The 18173-nt window shown below is 43.4% G+C and overlaps 1 protein-coding gene across 1 annotated transcript in view; it reads right to left on the bottom strand.

Moving 5' to 3' along the window:
* Nucleotides 1-11924: 11924 nt before the first annotated feature.
* SAMD12 (sterile alpha motif domain containing 12) overlaps nucleotides 11925-18173 on the bottom strand; it is a 385878-nt gene continuing 379629 nt past the window's right edge. The window contains exon 5 of the mRNA XM_044245055.1: nucleotides 11925-17307. Within this exon, the coding sequence (XP_044100990.1) occupies nucleotides 17285-17307 (23 nt within the window). The 3' untranslated portion in view covers nucleotides 11925-17284. The remainder of the gene's footprint in view (nucleotides 17308-18173) is intronic.

Raw genomic sequence — 18173 nt, 5'->3', positions numbered from 1 at the left:
CAGGATGGAAGAAGACACTGGCTGTTCCTGGCTCTTCCTCAAGCACCTAAGGATTATCGTCACTTCTGCGGACACTTCTTAGGTGTTAGCCGGTCTCACCCTGCACAATGTCCAGGAGTGTTTGGAACAGTCAGTGAGAGTCTGTAGTCTCTCCACAGATACCGTATGTGAAAATAGGAGGTGCTCAATAATGAAGTCTCTGGGGACACCTCAGATGGTAGCCATGAGACTAAGGGTAGGGTTCACAGTAAGAGAAGCCAAGAAGTTAAAAGTCCTGTTTTCTCTTAGCACTGTCTTCTGGAAACCTTCTTTTTGTTTTTCCTCTTGGCCTAAGCTTTCCTCCTGAACCTTCTGAAGACCCCATCCTAGGTGGGGTCCAGGTGAAAGAGGTCTCCTACCACCCCCTCTTCAGTCAGATTCTGGTTGAGGCCAGAAGAGGCCAAGTGCATGTTCATGGTTCACTGTCTGGCTCTTGCAGATATGGAGTTAAGTAGGCGTTTGGCATCAAAACAGTGGGTATTAATAAGACAAGGATTTATCTAGATTATTCCAGATTAATCCAGATGCCCTTGAATTCCTGCATCTACCATCACAGCCTGCTGTTGTCTCTAAAGACAGGAATTCAAATCATGTAAAAAGCTAAATTCAGAAACACAATTGCAGCTTCAAAGCACAATGGCTTTGGAGATTTAGGCCAGAACCTGGCAGCCTGAGGGAGGCTCTCTCTTGGCTGGACTGGCTCTGGCCAGTCCCACAGAGCAATCAGTTACCACGCCAGCCCCCTTCTCTGTGGCTCCTGGAGGGAAGGCAGGGGGCTGGGCAGCCTCTGTCAGCCTGCTGTGTTCTCAATTCTTTCTCGCAGGATCACAGGAGGGTCTAGTATATCCGTCCCTTTCTCATTCATGGCTGCTAGGGTGAGAGGCTGCCCAGAAATTCTTTCTGCTCCCATTTGCTTCTGTGGCACTTAAGGAATATACAATTGACGTAGGATATATAAGACGCAAAGGTTTGGAGTCAGACAGAACTCAATGGCGGAGATATTTAATACTCACAAATACCCATGTACATCCCATGAGCCTTTCCATCCCCCCCATTCCCTAACCATCTTGCTGTTAGGCAGAAGCATGTGTCGCATCCTGGGAAGTGAGCACAGTCTGTGTTTCATGTATCTTTTTGCTGTATGAGCCTCGAATCCAGGCCTTCTGGATGCTAGAACCTTCACTGTTGACCTGGGTCCTTGAGTACTGTGGGGAGCAGAACCTCTCCAAACTTTAGTCTGAGTCAGGCCTGTAAGGGGAGTAAGAACTCAAGTTTTGATGTACTGAGCCATTACATTTGGGGTTTTATTTCTGGTTACCACATCATAACCTAACCAATTATGCCTATGGCAGGATTCACAATCTCATCTGGGCTTTACCATTTGATGTCATTGGCCCCCATCTTCTCATCTGTAAAGTGGGGATCATAATACCTACTACAGAGTCTGTGTGGCACTTTTGTCTGCCCTGCATCCATTCTTTCTGTGCAATTCTCCTTCTCCCTCAACTCCAGAAGATTCTTGTGATGTTGTCAATGGAGGGACTCACCCTCCCCCACATAGGCCACCCAATCAGAGGGCCACATCCTCGTAGACACACTGACTGAGTCAAGAGAAGGCCAGAGAGCCCCAAGTGGCTAATCAGAGTCTCCTCTCTAAACTGGCGTCAATGGTTGTGTAAGAGAAACCTGGTACTTTGGGATGCCGTTTTCCCCACTCAGACAAGAAGGTAGCCCTTGTGGTTGCTGATAGGCCCACAGGCTCCATCTAGCCCAGGGCTTTTAGACACACCCTCTAATAAATCTCTCTCTCTCTCTCTCTTTCCTTCTCCCTTTTTCCGTAGGGTAGTTTGAGTTGGACTTTGGTCACCTGCAACCAAGAGTGGTGACCACTGCCCATACCTTAGAGCGTCATTGTAAAAAGTAAAACAATTCATTCAAACAAGCATCATGGTTGGAACGCCTGCCACATGACAAGTTCCAACCATGACGCTGTTTTGATGGAGTTTGGTTGCTGAGGGTTCTAGCTCATTCCCTGTTCTCAATCCTATGGGCAGTTTTAAGATTTGAGCTCATAAATGGAAACCACATGATTTGGGGCTACAGAATTTCTTCCACTGGGTTGCACACAGTTGCTGTGTCCTTTGTTGCCTTTGAGGGACATCCTGAGAAGCAACTATTTGAAAATCTTTATTGTATATGCTATAGGGACATAGCTTCACTCTACTACTTCTACTGCTTCACTCGGGGTCTCATCTAGAAAAATACATTAAGACAATTTTCTCAGACTTATGTGGGAAAGAAAATTTGACTTCCCCCAAGGTGGTAATTGACCAACTTTTTTTACCCTCATCATCAGAAAAGATGACACTCATATTCCTGGGGGAGTTGGAGGCATAGCCCTAAGCAGTGAGTACAGTTTCTTCTGTTTTATGTTAAAAATTCATGGAAATTTTGTATTCTTTTCCACTCGACACCCATGTTTATTTTTATGGATGTTATAAATCCCGCAACAGATCTCTTTGATTGCCTCCAAGGTTGACGTGAAATTTATGATTCCTCTTTAATAATAATGGCCAAAGTATATAGACTACAACCTACATCCTTGTCTTGATATTTTAATTGCCCTACAATTTCTCTGATCCTGATTATAGTTTATTTATAGCTTTCTATTTTATGGTATATTTTCTTGTGAATTGCTTCAACTACTTTGTGGAAGTAAATGGGTTATGAATAAGTAAAAGCATTCATATAAACATAAAAAAAAGAATTGACAAGCTTGAAATGATACCATATGAGGACACAGGATATGTACTTGGTTTCCTACTAATAGACATCTCACCCCCCAACCTCAGCTGAATTGAACAACGCATTGAACGAAAGGGTCTTTAAAATTTTAACAGAAATGGCACAAAAAAGGCATAGCTAATATTCTTGTTATCCATGGAAAATCAAAAGTCCCTAATTTGAAGAGAATACATTAATACTGATTTTGGAGGACAAATGTTGGAATCAGCATTTGAAAGAGTGTGTCTATTTGCTTCCTTTTTTACCAAGGACAATAACAAAAAATATTTTTGTTCACAGATATGCTCATTACATTTTCAACTTCACACACTGGGACAGAAACTGGGCAAAGCAGTACCTTTACTACGTACATCCAGAATGGAGTTAGCTGGCCTTCTGGACACCCTTGGAAGCACAGAGAAGCTTCAAAATGCAAAATGAGGGCAATGCACCTAATGCCTGTTTACTTACGTGTCTCCTCTTCTGAACAACATTCTCCAGGTAAAGCAGTTCTTACAATGGGATGGGGTCTAGAAGATCCTTGAACCTACTGAAAATGAATGTATAGATTTGTGTGTTGGGTACATTTTTTGACGACAGCCTGTATAGCTCTCAGCGGATTTTCAAAAACACTTGTGATTTTGAAGAGGTCAAGGACCACTGGTGCAAGGCATTGTCTAGCGTAGTGCTTCATATACAGTATGTGCTCAGTAAATGTGTGTATGTCTAACAGTTGAGATTCTGCACTTCCCACTCAGAAATAGCTAAGTTGGCTGTAGGGTCTCATGTCTGAGAATTTAATGCCTTGAATCTTTACTGTTAAATTAAAATGGAATAATAATACCTAAGAGAATGTGCTAAGGATTAAATGAGGTAAGACAAAGAATGCCTGACCTGTAGTGAGGACTCAGTCAAGACAGTTAAACTGTTATTGTTATTGTTATTGTCAGTTAAACTGTATTTTGACACAATTATCACATACTCATCAGGACCGATTCTCATTAACAATTTTTATTTTTCAAAATAAAATAAAATATATTTTAAAAACTTAAAAGATTATTTGAATGATTTTGGAATGTAATAGAGACAAATGCAAAGGAAAAATAAGGGCAGGAATTCACCTGTCTTATCCAGGATTAGAGAGGAAGTCAATCTGACCTAAGGAGAATCTGGCCTTTGTTGGAAATTCTCCTGATCTCCTCCTCCTTACCGCTTCCTTTCCACTTCCTATCTCCATCATGGACTACGTGGACACGCACACATGCACGTGTGCACGCACGCATACACACGTGCACACGCACGCATACACACGTGCACACGCACGCATACACACGTGCACGCTCATATACAGAAACTTTCAAGAAATCCCTCTCAGGAGCTAGCGGGAGTCTTTCTGTATCCATGTTTAAAATATAGTTCTGAATTCAGTCTCTAACTCCTCTAATTTAATTTTGAATAGGGTGTCATAAAAGGAAGAATAACAAAGGTGTCAAATTTGATACCATTTACTCTTTTTTTCAAGTTCTTTGACTACCCCCCTCCCAGTTCCATTGTGTCCAAGAATATCTTTTAAAGATTTTTTTTTGCTTAACCAATCAAAATCAATACCTTTTCGTGCTGGTGAGGTTGCCAACTGTGGGCCTGTGTGTTTGCCCAGTAACTCAAATTATGTTCCAGCTTGTTTCCTCTGAAAATCTTGCATAATGCTTGTGAGACAAAAATAAAGGCTTTTTTAAAAATAGTTTTTTCTTTTAATTTTATTTTTAAGTAATCCTTACACTGAATGTGGGGCTCAAACCCACAACCCCCAGATCCAGAGTCAGAAGCTCCATTAACTGAACCAGCCAGGAGCACCCCCTCCCCCAAAATCTTTTTCAATCTTGAGAAGGAAAGTGGACTGGAGTGTTTAGATTTTTAGTCTAATTCTTTTTTTTTTTTTTTAAAGATTTTATCCATTTATTTGACAGCGAGAGAGGGAGAGATCACAAGCAGGCAGAGAGGCAGGCAGAGAGAAAGAGGTGGAAGCAGGCTCCCCGCCGAGCAGAGAGCCCGATGTGGGGCTCGATCCCAGGACCCCGAGATCACGACCTGAGCCGAAGGCAGAGGCTTAACCCACTGAGCCATCCAGGCACCCCTGGAGTGTTTAGATTTTTAAATGTATGCTTATTTCTCTTTAAAAACAAAATTGGAGATAAGGCAGGGCAAAGTTATAGTTGGGCTTAAAATTTTATGGTGTAGAAGCCATGTTGGAGTTCACCTATTCCAAAACCCTATTATTCCAAAAAAGTATTAAAATTGAGAGGTATGTGAGTATTGGTCCAAGTCACACCACTGTTTTTCTCTCTCCCATCCATGAGTAATGGCAGGGCTCGGATATGATAGGCTCCCAAGTTGTTCTATAATAATAATCATTATTATTTTTGAGTAGGTTCCACATCCAGTGTGGAGCCGGTGCAGGGCTTGAACTCACAACCCCCAGATTAAGACCTGAGCTGAGATCAAGAGTCAGATGGTTCACCTGAGCCACCAGGTTAAAAAAAAAAAAAATTACAGGTGCCCTTATAATTATTTTTATTGATACACATTAGCAAGTTCATTTTTAGCCCACTATCTGGACCCCATCTCTTGTACCATTTGTCTTTTGGAGGGCCTTCACACTCACCTGGTTGAAATAACATATTGTTATCAAGTTAATGTTGGCCCATGTCAGCATTTCCAAAAGTGCTTGTTCTATGGATTGTTAGTATTCTCTGAGGGAAAATGTTGATGCTTGAACGAATCTGGAAAATACTGCACCAAAAAAATGCATATGATTATTTCCTACAAGACTTCTCAGAGCCTTTAATATGCTAATGTGTATCACATGTCTTTAGGAGTGGGGTGAAGTACATAAATCATATTTTCAGAGCTTACTTGACTGTGGAACTTTCCATCTCTCCCCAATCCCAGCATCTGAGAATGAGTGGGGTATAAGTTATCCTTCCAGAGATAGCCGCATTTCAATAAGGGATTCCTAAAGAAGAAATTATATGTTGAGCTCTTTATTTCTCTTAGGGTGTATAAATCTTTAAGGGCAGGAAAAAATACATTTGTCTCTGAGTCACCAACACTTAGCCCAGCACCATACACGTTTCCTGGCACATGGGGCAAATAGCACAAGATCCGCTGACATTTGTTAAAGGAATAAACAACAAAAAAAACTTCAAGTGCCATCATACTTACTTTCTGGAGGTAGAATTTGAGTCATCAATGGCTGATAAGGAAATTAAAAAGAAAAATACTGTATTATCACATTTTCCACTCCCCTGTTCACTTAAAAAAAAAAAAAAGATCCAGTGCTTACTAGTTTTTGTGAGGCAGAATCAGGGTAATAGAAAAAAGCAGAGCAGGAGAGGCAAAATGGGGAAATCGCATGGAAAAGGGCTGAGATTTTAAGAGAAGTATGGGAATAGAAGGAAAGAGCGTGTAGAAGGAGGGGAGAATCAGAAACTTCCAGTAGCTGGGAGAGTTCTTGGCTGGGAGTTGAGAGTGGCAGAGAGGAAAGGATTTGGGGAAAGGAAGGGAGGCACGGATGGATGGATGGGTGGATGGACAATGAGGGCTGCATAGATGGGGAGAAGGACTTTTAAGATATTTTCTGTGTAACACTTAACCATACCAACACCCACACATCCCACTTTGGAAGTTTCATGAAGGACCTACTAAAGTCTGGAAATGCTTTCAGATATATTTGTATTCCTCTCTTGGAATTCCTAGCAGAAACTGGGCAGTGGGGTGGCGGGGTGGGGGGAGGCTAAGAATATACAGATTCCACTCCCAAAAGACAGAGATGCAAGAGAAAAATAGAAGCCCAGCAAGTTTTCCATTTCTCATGAGAATATGGGGGCATGTTCATTTGGGAAACAAGCGTATGCAGTTTTCACTATCTACTCCCACCTTACACCTCCCCAGTGCCATACAAAACCAGGAGAATGTGGTTGCCTTTCTTAAAGCTTATTTTTAGTTGGTTTTTCAATATATGTACAAAATCAGGCAAAGTAATGGAAAGCTATTTTTCAGTATACATATAGCTATCTGCCATAAAAATACGTATATGTGAAGGGGGAAAGTGCTAATAATCCTTATGGTTTCATAATCATCAGAAATAAAACCCTCAGCCGGGGATAACTTTGTCTGAGATAAAATATCCAACACCGCAGCATACATGTACTCGGTCTCATGGAGGAATTGGATAAGATTCTGAATAATCTTAGGGCAATAAATAATTGTGGTGGCTTCAACTGAGCTTCTCATGACATCACTATACCTGATCCAAATAAGGCCACCATGTTTGCCAGGTTCCCAAAACACTGAGATGGCAGGGAAATGTTTCTTTGTATTGGCAAAGTGGTATCTAGGGGAGTATCTACCCCTGGTTTGGGCTTCTGAAAGCTGCCTAGGTGATCTGCTACCCAAAGTCTCTCCTACCTCAGAAGGGACACCTGGTTTTAGTCCTTATTACTCTGAGTTATTTAGCTTATTGGAGTGTTAGCATGGCTTGCTGGGCTCAGTAGGAAGGAGGGAAGCAAGCTGAGAAGAACAGGACACCAAGTTTAATTCACCAAAACCTAAGCTTTGTGCGGCGACTATTAGGTACCAAGAGATGCAGATACAAATCAAGAAGATGACAGCCCTCCTTACAGGGCAGGAAAACAAGAAGGGGAAAATGGGTTGGAGGAGAGACGGAGATGGGATCCAAGAAGGGAAAGAGAAGGCGACACGATGGAGAGGTGGGTAAGGCAGAAGAAAGACTCAAGACAAGGACATGCAAAGAGGGTAGGACGTTAAAGGCAGAGAAGAAGGATGACGGCGGGAAGCGAGACAAATAGAAGAGAGGGAATGGTCAGAAACGGGCCAAGAGCGGTCAAGACAAAGAGAACATTCGGGTTTGGGGCCCCAGTTCCCCCTCTACTCAAGAGGTTAAATGGTGAAGTGTTGCTCCATCTTCCATGTTCTGTTCCAATGCTCTTAATGTGTGAGTTAAGAGTGGGGGAAGATGGTGCCTTGAGTTAGAAGGTGCCCAGCCCGATTTAGCAGGTTGACGCATGGAGTCAGTAAGCCAACCAAAAAGATGATCACAGGTTGTGCTTTCAGAGAACTTTTCTGGTGGGTGAGTGTGTGTGTGTGGGGGGGGAGGGATGAAAACCCCCAAAACTATATTTGCAGCAAACATGCAATAAAAGAGGCAATGGGTGTTTCCTTTCTTCTTCATGCAACGTATAAGTGCTTTTTCCTTCGGGAAAGAAGTGTTTCCATAGCACAAGCTGAAGCAACTCGTCATATTCTGTAAAGTCACAGTGGCTCTAAGGATGCATTAGGGTGTCTGCTTGAGAAAAAGAAGGGTGAACGTGGTAGTTTAGAGTAGGTAAAAGCATCTGTTGTTTTTACTTGGTAGATTGTATTACTCAGTGAATCTTTTGGTTTTCATTTGAGAAAAAAATATTTGGCATCCTTTCCCTACGTGGTCAAGACTGGAGTGTATCCAGATGTATGCTGAAATGGAGATCCGGCCGTGCCACGTCGATGTTGGAGAACTAGTTTTGGACCGCAGATCTCTTGGGCGGGTGTTACTTGAAGGTCAGTATTTCTACTGATAAAATACAGATAGCTTCTAGTGGGCCACTCCGTGAGACAGAGGGCACCGGGGCACTGGGGAATGCCATCAATCATGCTTTTATAGGCACTTAAGACTCTCTGGGGAGAGAGCAAATTGGTGGGCCAAGCTCTGGTGTCCCATCTCTTTCCAGGGTGTTACCATATCTGGAGACCAAGAGAATTGTGTCTTTTGCCTGGCTGTGCTCAACACTAAAGCCTTCAACAATAACAGTAATCACGCTGGTGGGATTTGTTGCTGGGGGAATTCTGTGTGCTGGGAGCTGGAGGAAGGCCACCAATTCATTTCACATATATTATTTCTCCAGGAAACACAGCATAATTGAGGACAATTTTCCACCATGAATTGCATCATTAGCTAACACAGGGAAAGTGAAATGCTGTTAACTTTTCTTTTCCTTCTGCAAAGCTGATGAGCTGAAGAAAACAGAAATAAAAAGTTTAATGTAATTTTTTTCTAAGGATATATGTTGAAAATCAGAATCAAAACACTTTTACACGGTAATAGAAATCCCATATTTTAATACATTGCCATGCACATAAGGAATCAAGTAATGCTGAATACAAAATAGTCCAATATACAAAATGATAAAGCAGATTTTCAAGCCCGATAGAGATCATGCTTACGGATACAAGGGGGCAAAAATCTGTACAGTTTCATTTCTATCAATTTAAAAAGAAACATGCCCCCCAACTCTTTTTGACAACAACCCAAAACAGAAAGAAACATTATAAGAAAATATAAAGGAGACCCAGAGGGAATTGGCAAGTTGATAGCTGCTTAAGATATGGAAATTGTTGGTTCAAGATTGTGGTGCACAATAATTCTTATGTTTAGAGAAAAAAGTTTCTAAACATTGTATGCCCTGGGAACCCAGGGAACCAAAGTGAACATCCAACAGAAAAGGCACTCTGATTTTACCATGTAACTTGCTTGAGTTCTCCTAAGCCTAGTCCTGGGAGTTTTTGTAGGGTGCATAGAGGAAAAAAAAAAAAAAAACACCCACAGATGTGGGCAATGGATAAGGAAAATGCTTATTTAATTAACCACTGTTTGGGGACCAAGAGAATTCAGACTGCTGGTTTAACTACTCACTTAAGGAAGCTATAAAAATTTCTACCCTCTATATAGGCTTTTGTATTATGAAATGTGCTTTTATAGCCATGTTTGTTAGTGTTTGTAAAACTAACAGTGTTTTCATGAGATTTTTCTCCCCTCACACCTTACTGAGAGCACCGGTCTTCCATTCAATTCACATTGTGTGATTTTTCTTACTCTTTCTTGCCTAGGACAAATACTAATATACAGCAGCTCGTCAATGACGTTCGAGGAGGCTCTCTGCTTCCTGTGAACCTCAGCTTGTCAACTTCACACTTTCATTGGTTTTCCCCAACCTGGAGATTGGCAATTTTCCCCTGCACTAAGCCGAACCTGAGACTCTCTCCCTTGGTTAGGTCAACGGTAACAGAGAAGTGGAGATACACGGGCACCTAGGCCATGGGCTCTGCAGACCAGTTTCCCTGTATTAGAAAAAGCTTGTGTGTATATGCAAGAGCTGATTGTTACTTTCTTATCCTTCTTTCTTTTCTAAAGCCAGGATGTGCTCTCAGGAATACCAGCTACCAGGAGAAAACAGAAAGAGAAAGAGCTCACAATTAAAGTGCAGTTCACTGTGTTTTCTATTAGGGGTCCAGGATACCATCCCTTAGCTCATTCCAGCCTGCGAACCACCTTGTCTGCTGATGTGGGACAGATGAGCAGAAACCCAGAGAGATGGCTGATTTCCACTGAATCCTAGTATTCTTTTTTTTTTTTTTAAGATTTTATTTATTTGACAGAGAGAGAGAAATCACAAGTAGGCAGAGAGGCAGGCAGAGAGAGAGGAGGAAGCAGGCTCCCAGCGGAGCAGAGAGCCCGACATGGGGCTCGATCCCAGGACCCTGGGATCACGACCTGAGCCAAAGGCAGAGGCTTTAACCCACTGAGCCACCCAGGCGCCCCTGAATCCTAGTATTCTTGAATTCAAAACCTCTTCTTCCCCTTTCTCAGAGCAGTGCGAGATCCACAAAGGCCTAAGAATAACTCAAGTATAAACCACAACAGATCAATATTTTCTTTTCTCAGGTGTGATTTACTGCTAATAATGTGATTTTGTTACAATATTGATCTTTTCTCAAGTTTTGGGTACAGTTATTTCATTTAGTGGCTGATGATATTAAAGAGCTAGATTAATTGGAACTACAGTAGTATGGTTTAATGGCACAAGAGTTTTAGTGGAATTAGTTTCAAAACGTGGGTGCTGGCTTGGCTTTTCAGTGGACTGGTTGCTTCTGGGTCAGTCGTGACTGGGACTTACAGTGCCAAGTCCAGAGCCTAACGTTACTCAGGTCAGTGCACCGTGAATTTCATTAGCCAAGCATGGTCTCGTCAAACACGGCCTTGTAGGGATAGCATTTTTCTATTGGCGGAGGAAAAGTAGTGGTGGACAAACAATTCCCAGACCCAGAGAACCTCAAATTGCCTACATGTGAGTTTAAGGGAGTGGAACCTCAATGACCCTCCCACCCCGTTGGGGGGGCAACACTCACTGGAGAGGCTAGTGCAGCTCTTTCTGGTGACTGGAGATGGGAATTGCAGCACAATGGAAAAGACAAGGATTCCCGTGTTCAAACACCACTCTGTGCCCCTCCAGCCCCTCCCCACCTCTCCACCCCCTCCCATTCTCTTTTAAGTTTACCTCCTATAAACTGAGGCCTGCTGATGTGAAAAGAACTTGGTCACACACTTCCAAACTTCTGCAGCTGGTGTGAGGGGAAACGTTCTCGGTCCTCTCCTGTATGGGAAATAGGTATGGGAGCTGTTCAAAGCTGCCAGTATCAGCAGGCAGCTCCCAATGCAGACGCACTAAATGCACTGGATGGTGGGCAATTTAAAAAAAGAAAAATATATATAATATATATTTATATTTGTGTAAAGAATTCAAATTGATTTAGGGGGTCACATAATCAAAGACCATGGCCAGGCTCAGTCCAAATCATATTCTTAAAATTATGCATGCATAGGGAGACTGCCCAGAGCTTCAGGGTTATTGGGCTATTCCCGGGGAGACCAGGCCAACTTTCTCTGTGGGATGGGAGAAGGACCCCATCCATCTGTGGAACAGGGCAACCACCAGACCCTCGCATTTAATGGCAGGCAAGTATTTCTTCAGAGTTATGTCACAAAACCAGTCTCCCCACTGCGGGAGAAATAATGACCTAATAAGAATCTCTTGTTTTAGAATTGTTTGTTTTGACAGAGTAAAGCTCGTGAATATGTTGCTGTGGAATTTGGGGAGAGTGGTGTCTAGATACAATCACACAAAACAGATCTGCAAGCTCTTGCCTATACACCCAGCTTAGAATTCCACACGTGATCGTGGTGTGTGCGCTAACGGGGCAAAGCCACGTGGAGAACAGCCCGTTTATTTCCTTTGATCCAAACAATGGAACTGTGAAAGGTTCTAAGCAACGCAGAAAGCAACCAGCGAGGTCTTCAGTGTGTTCCTGGTGCTGGGGGTTAGCGTCTCCAGCTGGATTAAAGTCGGAGTCTCCGCGGCATTCAGGTCGGTAGGGCTGTTTGCGTCACTCTGCACTGGAGGCAAAAAGGCCTGGGTTTAAGAGCCTTCCCAAGGCTCCTGGAAATGTTGGAGGTTTGGAACAATGACAGCAGCAACAAGACAAGCCATTAAAGAAATGAAATCCCAGAACCATTGGCTCTGAAATATGAAAAGAATACTGTAGAATCAAAGAATGTATCTACAACACTTAACATTATGGCAACCAGTCAACTGCAACTCAGTGCAAGTTATAGGGTTACTTTGAAATTTCTTTAGGTGTACGTTGTTGGTGCCTTTTTGTGCTTGATGTAATTGGGGAAGGGAGGCTTTGAAGTTAGAACGCTTGGAGCTCTTTGAGATTGTAAAATCGCCCTCCATGGTGCTCGAAACTCTAATCTTACAAAGCCTTTTACACCCATTTTCTGCTATCCTGAGGAAGTCATTTGTCAATCTTTGTGCTGTTGGGCAGGAGGTCTAAAACTGGTCCCATACTCACTGGCACTTCCCCTTAACTTTTATCTTATAGGTGAACTTCCTCTTCCAATTTAGATCCTAGAAATGGTGCTCCATACCCTATCCCCACCCCCAGAACATTCCCTGCAGGGCCAAGGTGATGGCCAGAAGAAAACCAGAATGGATACCATCCCTCTAAGCCACCTTCCCACACGAGAATCTCCAGGGAAGGATCTACTTTGTTTTTTCATTAAGGTGTGGCAGAACCTCCATGGGCACGTGGCCAACTTTTTCCTCAAGCTTCCCACAGCTGATTCACTGTCCAAAGAATGTCCCTATCTCTCCACAGGAGTAAGTCACCGAGCAAAATAATGGAAATGGGGCTCTATTTGACCCAAAGGTGTGCAGTGGTACCAGGAATCATGCACACCGATGAAGCAGAATTCCTAAGACCGTTCTCTGGCTCCAGGATGAGATGCAGAGCTAAAGAAACAGAGGAGCAGGACCTTGGTGTCTTTGAAATAGAGTCCCCAGCTGTGCCCTGAGCAGAAGCACCTCTTGGTCTATCCTCCCTCATAATCTCATGGGCTCTGTTTCGATGAGCAGCTTTGACCGGTCATTCCCTAGAGACGGGAACGCACATCCCCCTGCTGTTTGGACAGCAAGCCCTCACCGAGATCAAGCAGAAGAAGGAATTATTAGTCAGTACTGGGGGAAAAGGGGAATGCTAAGTTTTTCCGTTCGAGTTCTTGAGCGAATCCTCAAAATCTACCCAAGGAATTTTTTTAAAGGAAAGATTAAAAGGAAAAAAAAAAAGGCAAGAAAAAATAAAAGCAAAAAAGTGAGTGGAGAGGGTTGTGGGAGAGGTGAATAGAAACAGCCTTTAAGGCGTAAAAGAATTTCTGTCATTTTCAAATATTAGATTTTTCAAAAAGAGTCTATAGCAATCTTAAGTCTAGTTGTCAAGTAACAAAATTACTCCAAAGAATGTGGAGGAAAACATCACAAAGAATGTAGCTGCTTATGGCACAGAAAAGAGGAGGTTTGGGTAAAGCTAAAATGCTAAGGGGGTCTTGGAAACTTTTCTGAGAGACTTTCATTGTTCCTTTCCAACATCAATCCTGTGACATTTGCAGACAAAGCAAGCCTTCGCAAGCAACACTGGGCTAAATCCATTAGACGAGTCTCTCCTCAGGTTATACACTTCAGTAGAGTTGATATTCCTTTTCCCCTTGAGTGTTAAAAAACGGCAGAATTCCCTCAGAATAAGGACTGTTAACCTTGTCTGAACAGCTGAGGAGTGACTTTGGAGAGAAGTTGGGGTTGCTTCCCCTGTTCTGGAGGTAGAAGTCAAATGTGCAGTTACACAGCTCATAGAGCCTGAGCAGGGGTCTGAAGGGACGCCATTACCCATAAGAAAGTTTATAGGATCTCTAGCCCCTAGGTATGTCTTAAACTACTGAAGTGATTTGCTTTTCGCCCTAGCAGAACCACCGATGCTCTGCATTTATTTTAAATTCGGTTCTGAAGCTGAAACAAGCTAATCCCCTTGGCACCCCAGAGAGTCTGATAATTATTCATTTCTGTTCACTCCCAAGAGTGTTTTTCCTGCACAGGTATGGGAGTCAGCCTTTCAATAAAAGGTGTAGCAGAGGTTTAAGTAAAAGGAAAAGTTAAGCATCAACAGTTTATAGCCCTTAGACATAAAAATATTTATCCCTTACCTCCTGGTCTCCCGCTGCCTCCTTAAACAAAACTCCTCACAGCCATTCTTGAACTTCTGGGAGGTAAAATTTCCTCCACATATCTTGGGAAGAAGGGACAGCACAGCAGGAAGTAATGACGGGGAAATTGTGGATCAACACAGTACTAAGACCCCGAAGGCTGGGAAGGAGGTCATTTCTCCATTTTGCTGGTTTAACAAGTGACTGCTCAGATTCTTAACCACCCCCCCCACCACATGACTTCAAAATGAGGTTGACGGTTTGGAAAACACGTCGCAGCTCATACACAAATACGTGGTACATCAGGAATTAAGGCATTTATAGAGATGCCATCTTCAACTGGGTTCTTTCAAGTTTACCTTTCCCCATCTCCACCCTTACCCATTACCCTTTAATAATCTGTCAGTACACTTTCGACTGAAAAAAAAAGTATAGGAAACTCTCCTTATTTAATTGTTCAGAACATATTTTGTGAAAGCCAAAGGAAGGAAGGATGAACCACCATCATTTAATGACCATCTGTACCATAAGATGTGTTCAGTCTTTCAGGGTTGTTAGTCATAGTTTCGGAATGACCCTGAACTCATAAACCAATGAATTCTCAGCTATAGGACCTCAGCACCTGACAGTTCTTTTGGACTCCGGAGGCCCTATTCTGGGTCTCCAGGACCCTGCTGAGAACTGGAGCTTCAGAGAACCCAGCATCATGACCAGCAGGTTGTGCCTGTATGGAGGAGGAGAACACGGATGACCAGGGTGAACAGCCAGGAGCTCAACTGAAAGCTGATTTAGGAAGACAAGGCTGGGCCCAGGAAGGCTTGGCTGTACACAAGGATGGTAACATGTGACCTGATGCTGTACCACTTCTTCCTCCATTGTCTCCTTCCTTGGCCTAGAGGGCTGCCTGCTGCCATGTGCATTCTGCGAGCTTACTCTGGTGAGGGGTGAATGCTGTCTGAATTCTGTTTTCACTGTGGGAAAGCCGGGATGGGGGCACTGTCTAGGGGGAACAGATACCATTTCAGAAGGGCATGGAGAGTTGGCCTTGTACTCTACTGATATCCCAATGCAATGCTTGGCGCGTAGTAGGTGCTCAACACTTTTATTTAGCTCCTTGCTAAATAAAAGAAAGGATGAAAGAAGAAGGAAGCCTTGCTGTTGGAACAGATGCTCAGGGGGTGTGCAGGAGAGAGCGGAGTGTTCTCTCCAGGGGCTCTTACAGTCACGGTTTGGCTGCCCGATTCTGGATTTGTAAAGAATTATGGTTTGCGAGAGCCTGACGGTCCTGGTGCTGACCCGTGAAAGGCCGGATCTTGATGGTGACTGACACTCCTCCAAGTTCCCTCTTGGAAGCCCCCTTCTTCGGCAACACAGCCTGAAGGGATGACTCCTACGGGATGACTCACCTGCATATTTGGGTCTCTTTCTCTTCTCCTGTCAACTTTCCAGATCTCAGCTGGGGGCATTTTCCAATGTGCTGTGCATTTCCTGAGATCCAACCCCCTCCACAAGGGGAGAGCAGACCATGAGTGTGTGTATGGCCACTCCCCCACCCCCAAATGCCAAACTTCCTTGTGCTAGCAGGATCCCAGTGTGGGTACACATATTTAAAGAAAAGCCTCCGACACCTGTCAGTCCCAGACTAGGATTGTGGGTACGCAGAACATATCTGCTGAATTTTCCATTCAGCCAAGTTTCTATTTCCAGGGGGAAAAAAAAGCTAAAGCATTAGGTAGGGTTGGCCAATATGGGCGTCTCTCTAATGCCCAAAGACAAGCAATAACTGGGTTGACTGTGCTTTGTTGTAAGACATAGTAAAAAAAAAAATTAATTGTGGATATAATCCCAGAAAGGATTAAAGGGGACTAGTAGGTTCCCTACTGAGGCAGCAACCTGGTGTGGACTGGGCCCTTTTCCTTCATCAGGCTCGCAGGGGGACACTTGCTATTCCTCCTCTTCCGAGAGCTGTGATTGAGACTTGACCTAAAAAGTTTTCTAAAGTTGTAAAGTCAGACCACACAGGAAAACTGTATTCTGCTGCCCTTTCCCTCAACCTACCATGGTCTTTGATTAAAGAGCCACCCCCTTTTGTTCTTTGAAAACACTCTGCTGTAGAGGGAGTGAATGTGTACCCTGGCCACCTAGAAGCCTCCTGTGTTTGCCTGAGTGTAGATGTGCTGAGTTGGGCCCCGGTACCAGGAACCAAGACCTAAGATACTTCAACCACCAGACCTCTTCTCCTCCCCTTTGGCACAGCAAGAAACCCAACTGGTTGCCTAAAGTATTGACAGGTTAAGTCGAACGGTATTGTGGCCACGGTTACCCCAATGTACTGCAGATGACTGCGGATACGTTGGGAACGGAGCTTGTCTTGGACAGTCTGAGCCAGAAAGAAGACAAGATTTATAAAAGGATAAAGAGAGAGAGAGAGAGAGAGAGAGAATACTTGTTTTCCCACGTGTACTGGATGTGCTGATTGGTTTTGGTGTCGTGTTCTCATGTAAAGTGCTTAAGAGTTGGACAGAATACCTTTAGACATCGTAACTAACATAATCAAGACATGTTTACATTCCTACCAGGGCAGAGTATCATGAACGCTTCCACTGAGATTGCAGAACTGCTGTGATTTTTTTTTTGTCTAACACATCATGCCATCTGCACACATAATAAAATAATCCAGTAGTTGCCATGCTAAAATAGGACTTCTAGTGAAGGGCACAGACAGCTCCCCTAAGGGAGCTTGAGTTATGCACAGTGATGAAAACTGGAAGCAATTTTCCAGCTAATGGTCTGCCAATGACCACTTGGAGCAAGTTGGCACTGTGTATTATGCACCTCATTTTAAAATCCACAGCAAACTAAGATTTTCCAAAGCCCATGATCTTGACCGAATGGGAGTTTTTTCAGTTAATCTGGTTAATCTGTCAGTGCTCCATGGAGATCTTCTGGCAGTGCCATGAGTTAGTCTTTCTGTGAGGAACAGGCCACGTTCATATCAACTGGCAGGACAGCAGCTTGGAAGGCTAACCACGTTTATGGAGAACCCTCGGTTGAGGCTGTAAGAGGAAAAGGGAGAAACGCAGTGAGTCATTTCTTTATGTTCCCAGTTACTGGTATGTAGCAATTATCCTACTCAAACAAACTCTGACATCCTCAGGTCAAAGAGAGATCTCGAACAGAGATAATAGTTGCTCAACTCCAGGACAAATTTAGGGTGGTCTGTCTTCTTGGAATGTTCTTCCACCATTTGGCAGGACATGGAAGACATCTGTCTCAGGGACTGGCGAAGGTGCCTGGAAGGCAAGGCAAAATCAGATCTCTGGAACTGGCCTTCGTCCCTCACTGGTCTGTGATTTGGGAAACCATTTTGCACATTATGGAGTTTCATGTATTTACCTGATTGGGAACAGGATCAGATTGGGAGTGGAATGAAAACATTTGTGTGTGTGTGTGTGTGTGTGAGGCGGGGTGATAATAGTGGTTTTCTTTATCAGGCAGCTTTCCTGGGATAAAACTTAGAAGGAAACGTTGGAAGCAGTATGGCTGGAGCTCCTGAGTTTGCTAGTTGAAAAGTGAGACTGGCTGAGCAGCCCGTCAGGGCCAGAGAAAGTCATCAAAGTCTGACCAGAGACTGAACGACCTGTATGGCAACCTTGCATTTGACTTTGGTGCGGATATATTTTCCTGGGTTTTGCAATTCTTTATTTTATAAATTTCCTATCATTTTATCTGAGTCTCCACATAGTTCCTTATACACAGGTGCTTATTTATTGATATGGGAGTGCCACTGAATGTTTTGTTAGAAACATAACAACATCAGCTTTATTTAATACACAGAACTCTTGGGCAATGGGAGAGAAAGAAAGCCAAGAGCTCTTGATGTTAAAAAAAGAAAAAAAAACAACAACAAACTATTGAGGCT

The sequence above is a fragment of the Neovison vison genome, chromosome 4, assembly GCF_020171115.1.
Source record: "Neovison vison isolate M4711 chromosome 4, ASM_NN_V1, whole genome shotgun sequence".
Lineage (NCBI taxonomy): Eukaryota > Metazoa > Chordata > Mammalia > Carnivora > Mustelidae > Neogale > Neogale vison.
The sequence above is the reverse complement of the archived record's forward strand: the minus strand, read 5'-3'. Positions and strand labels throughout refer to the sequence as shown.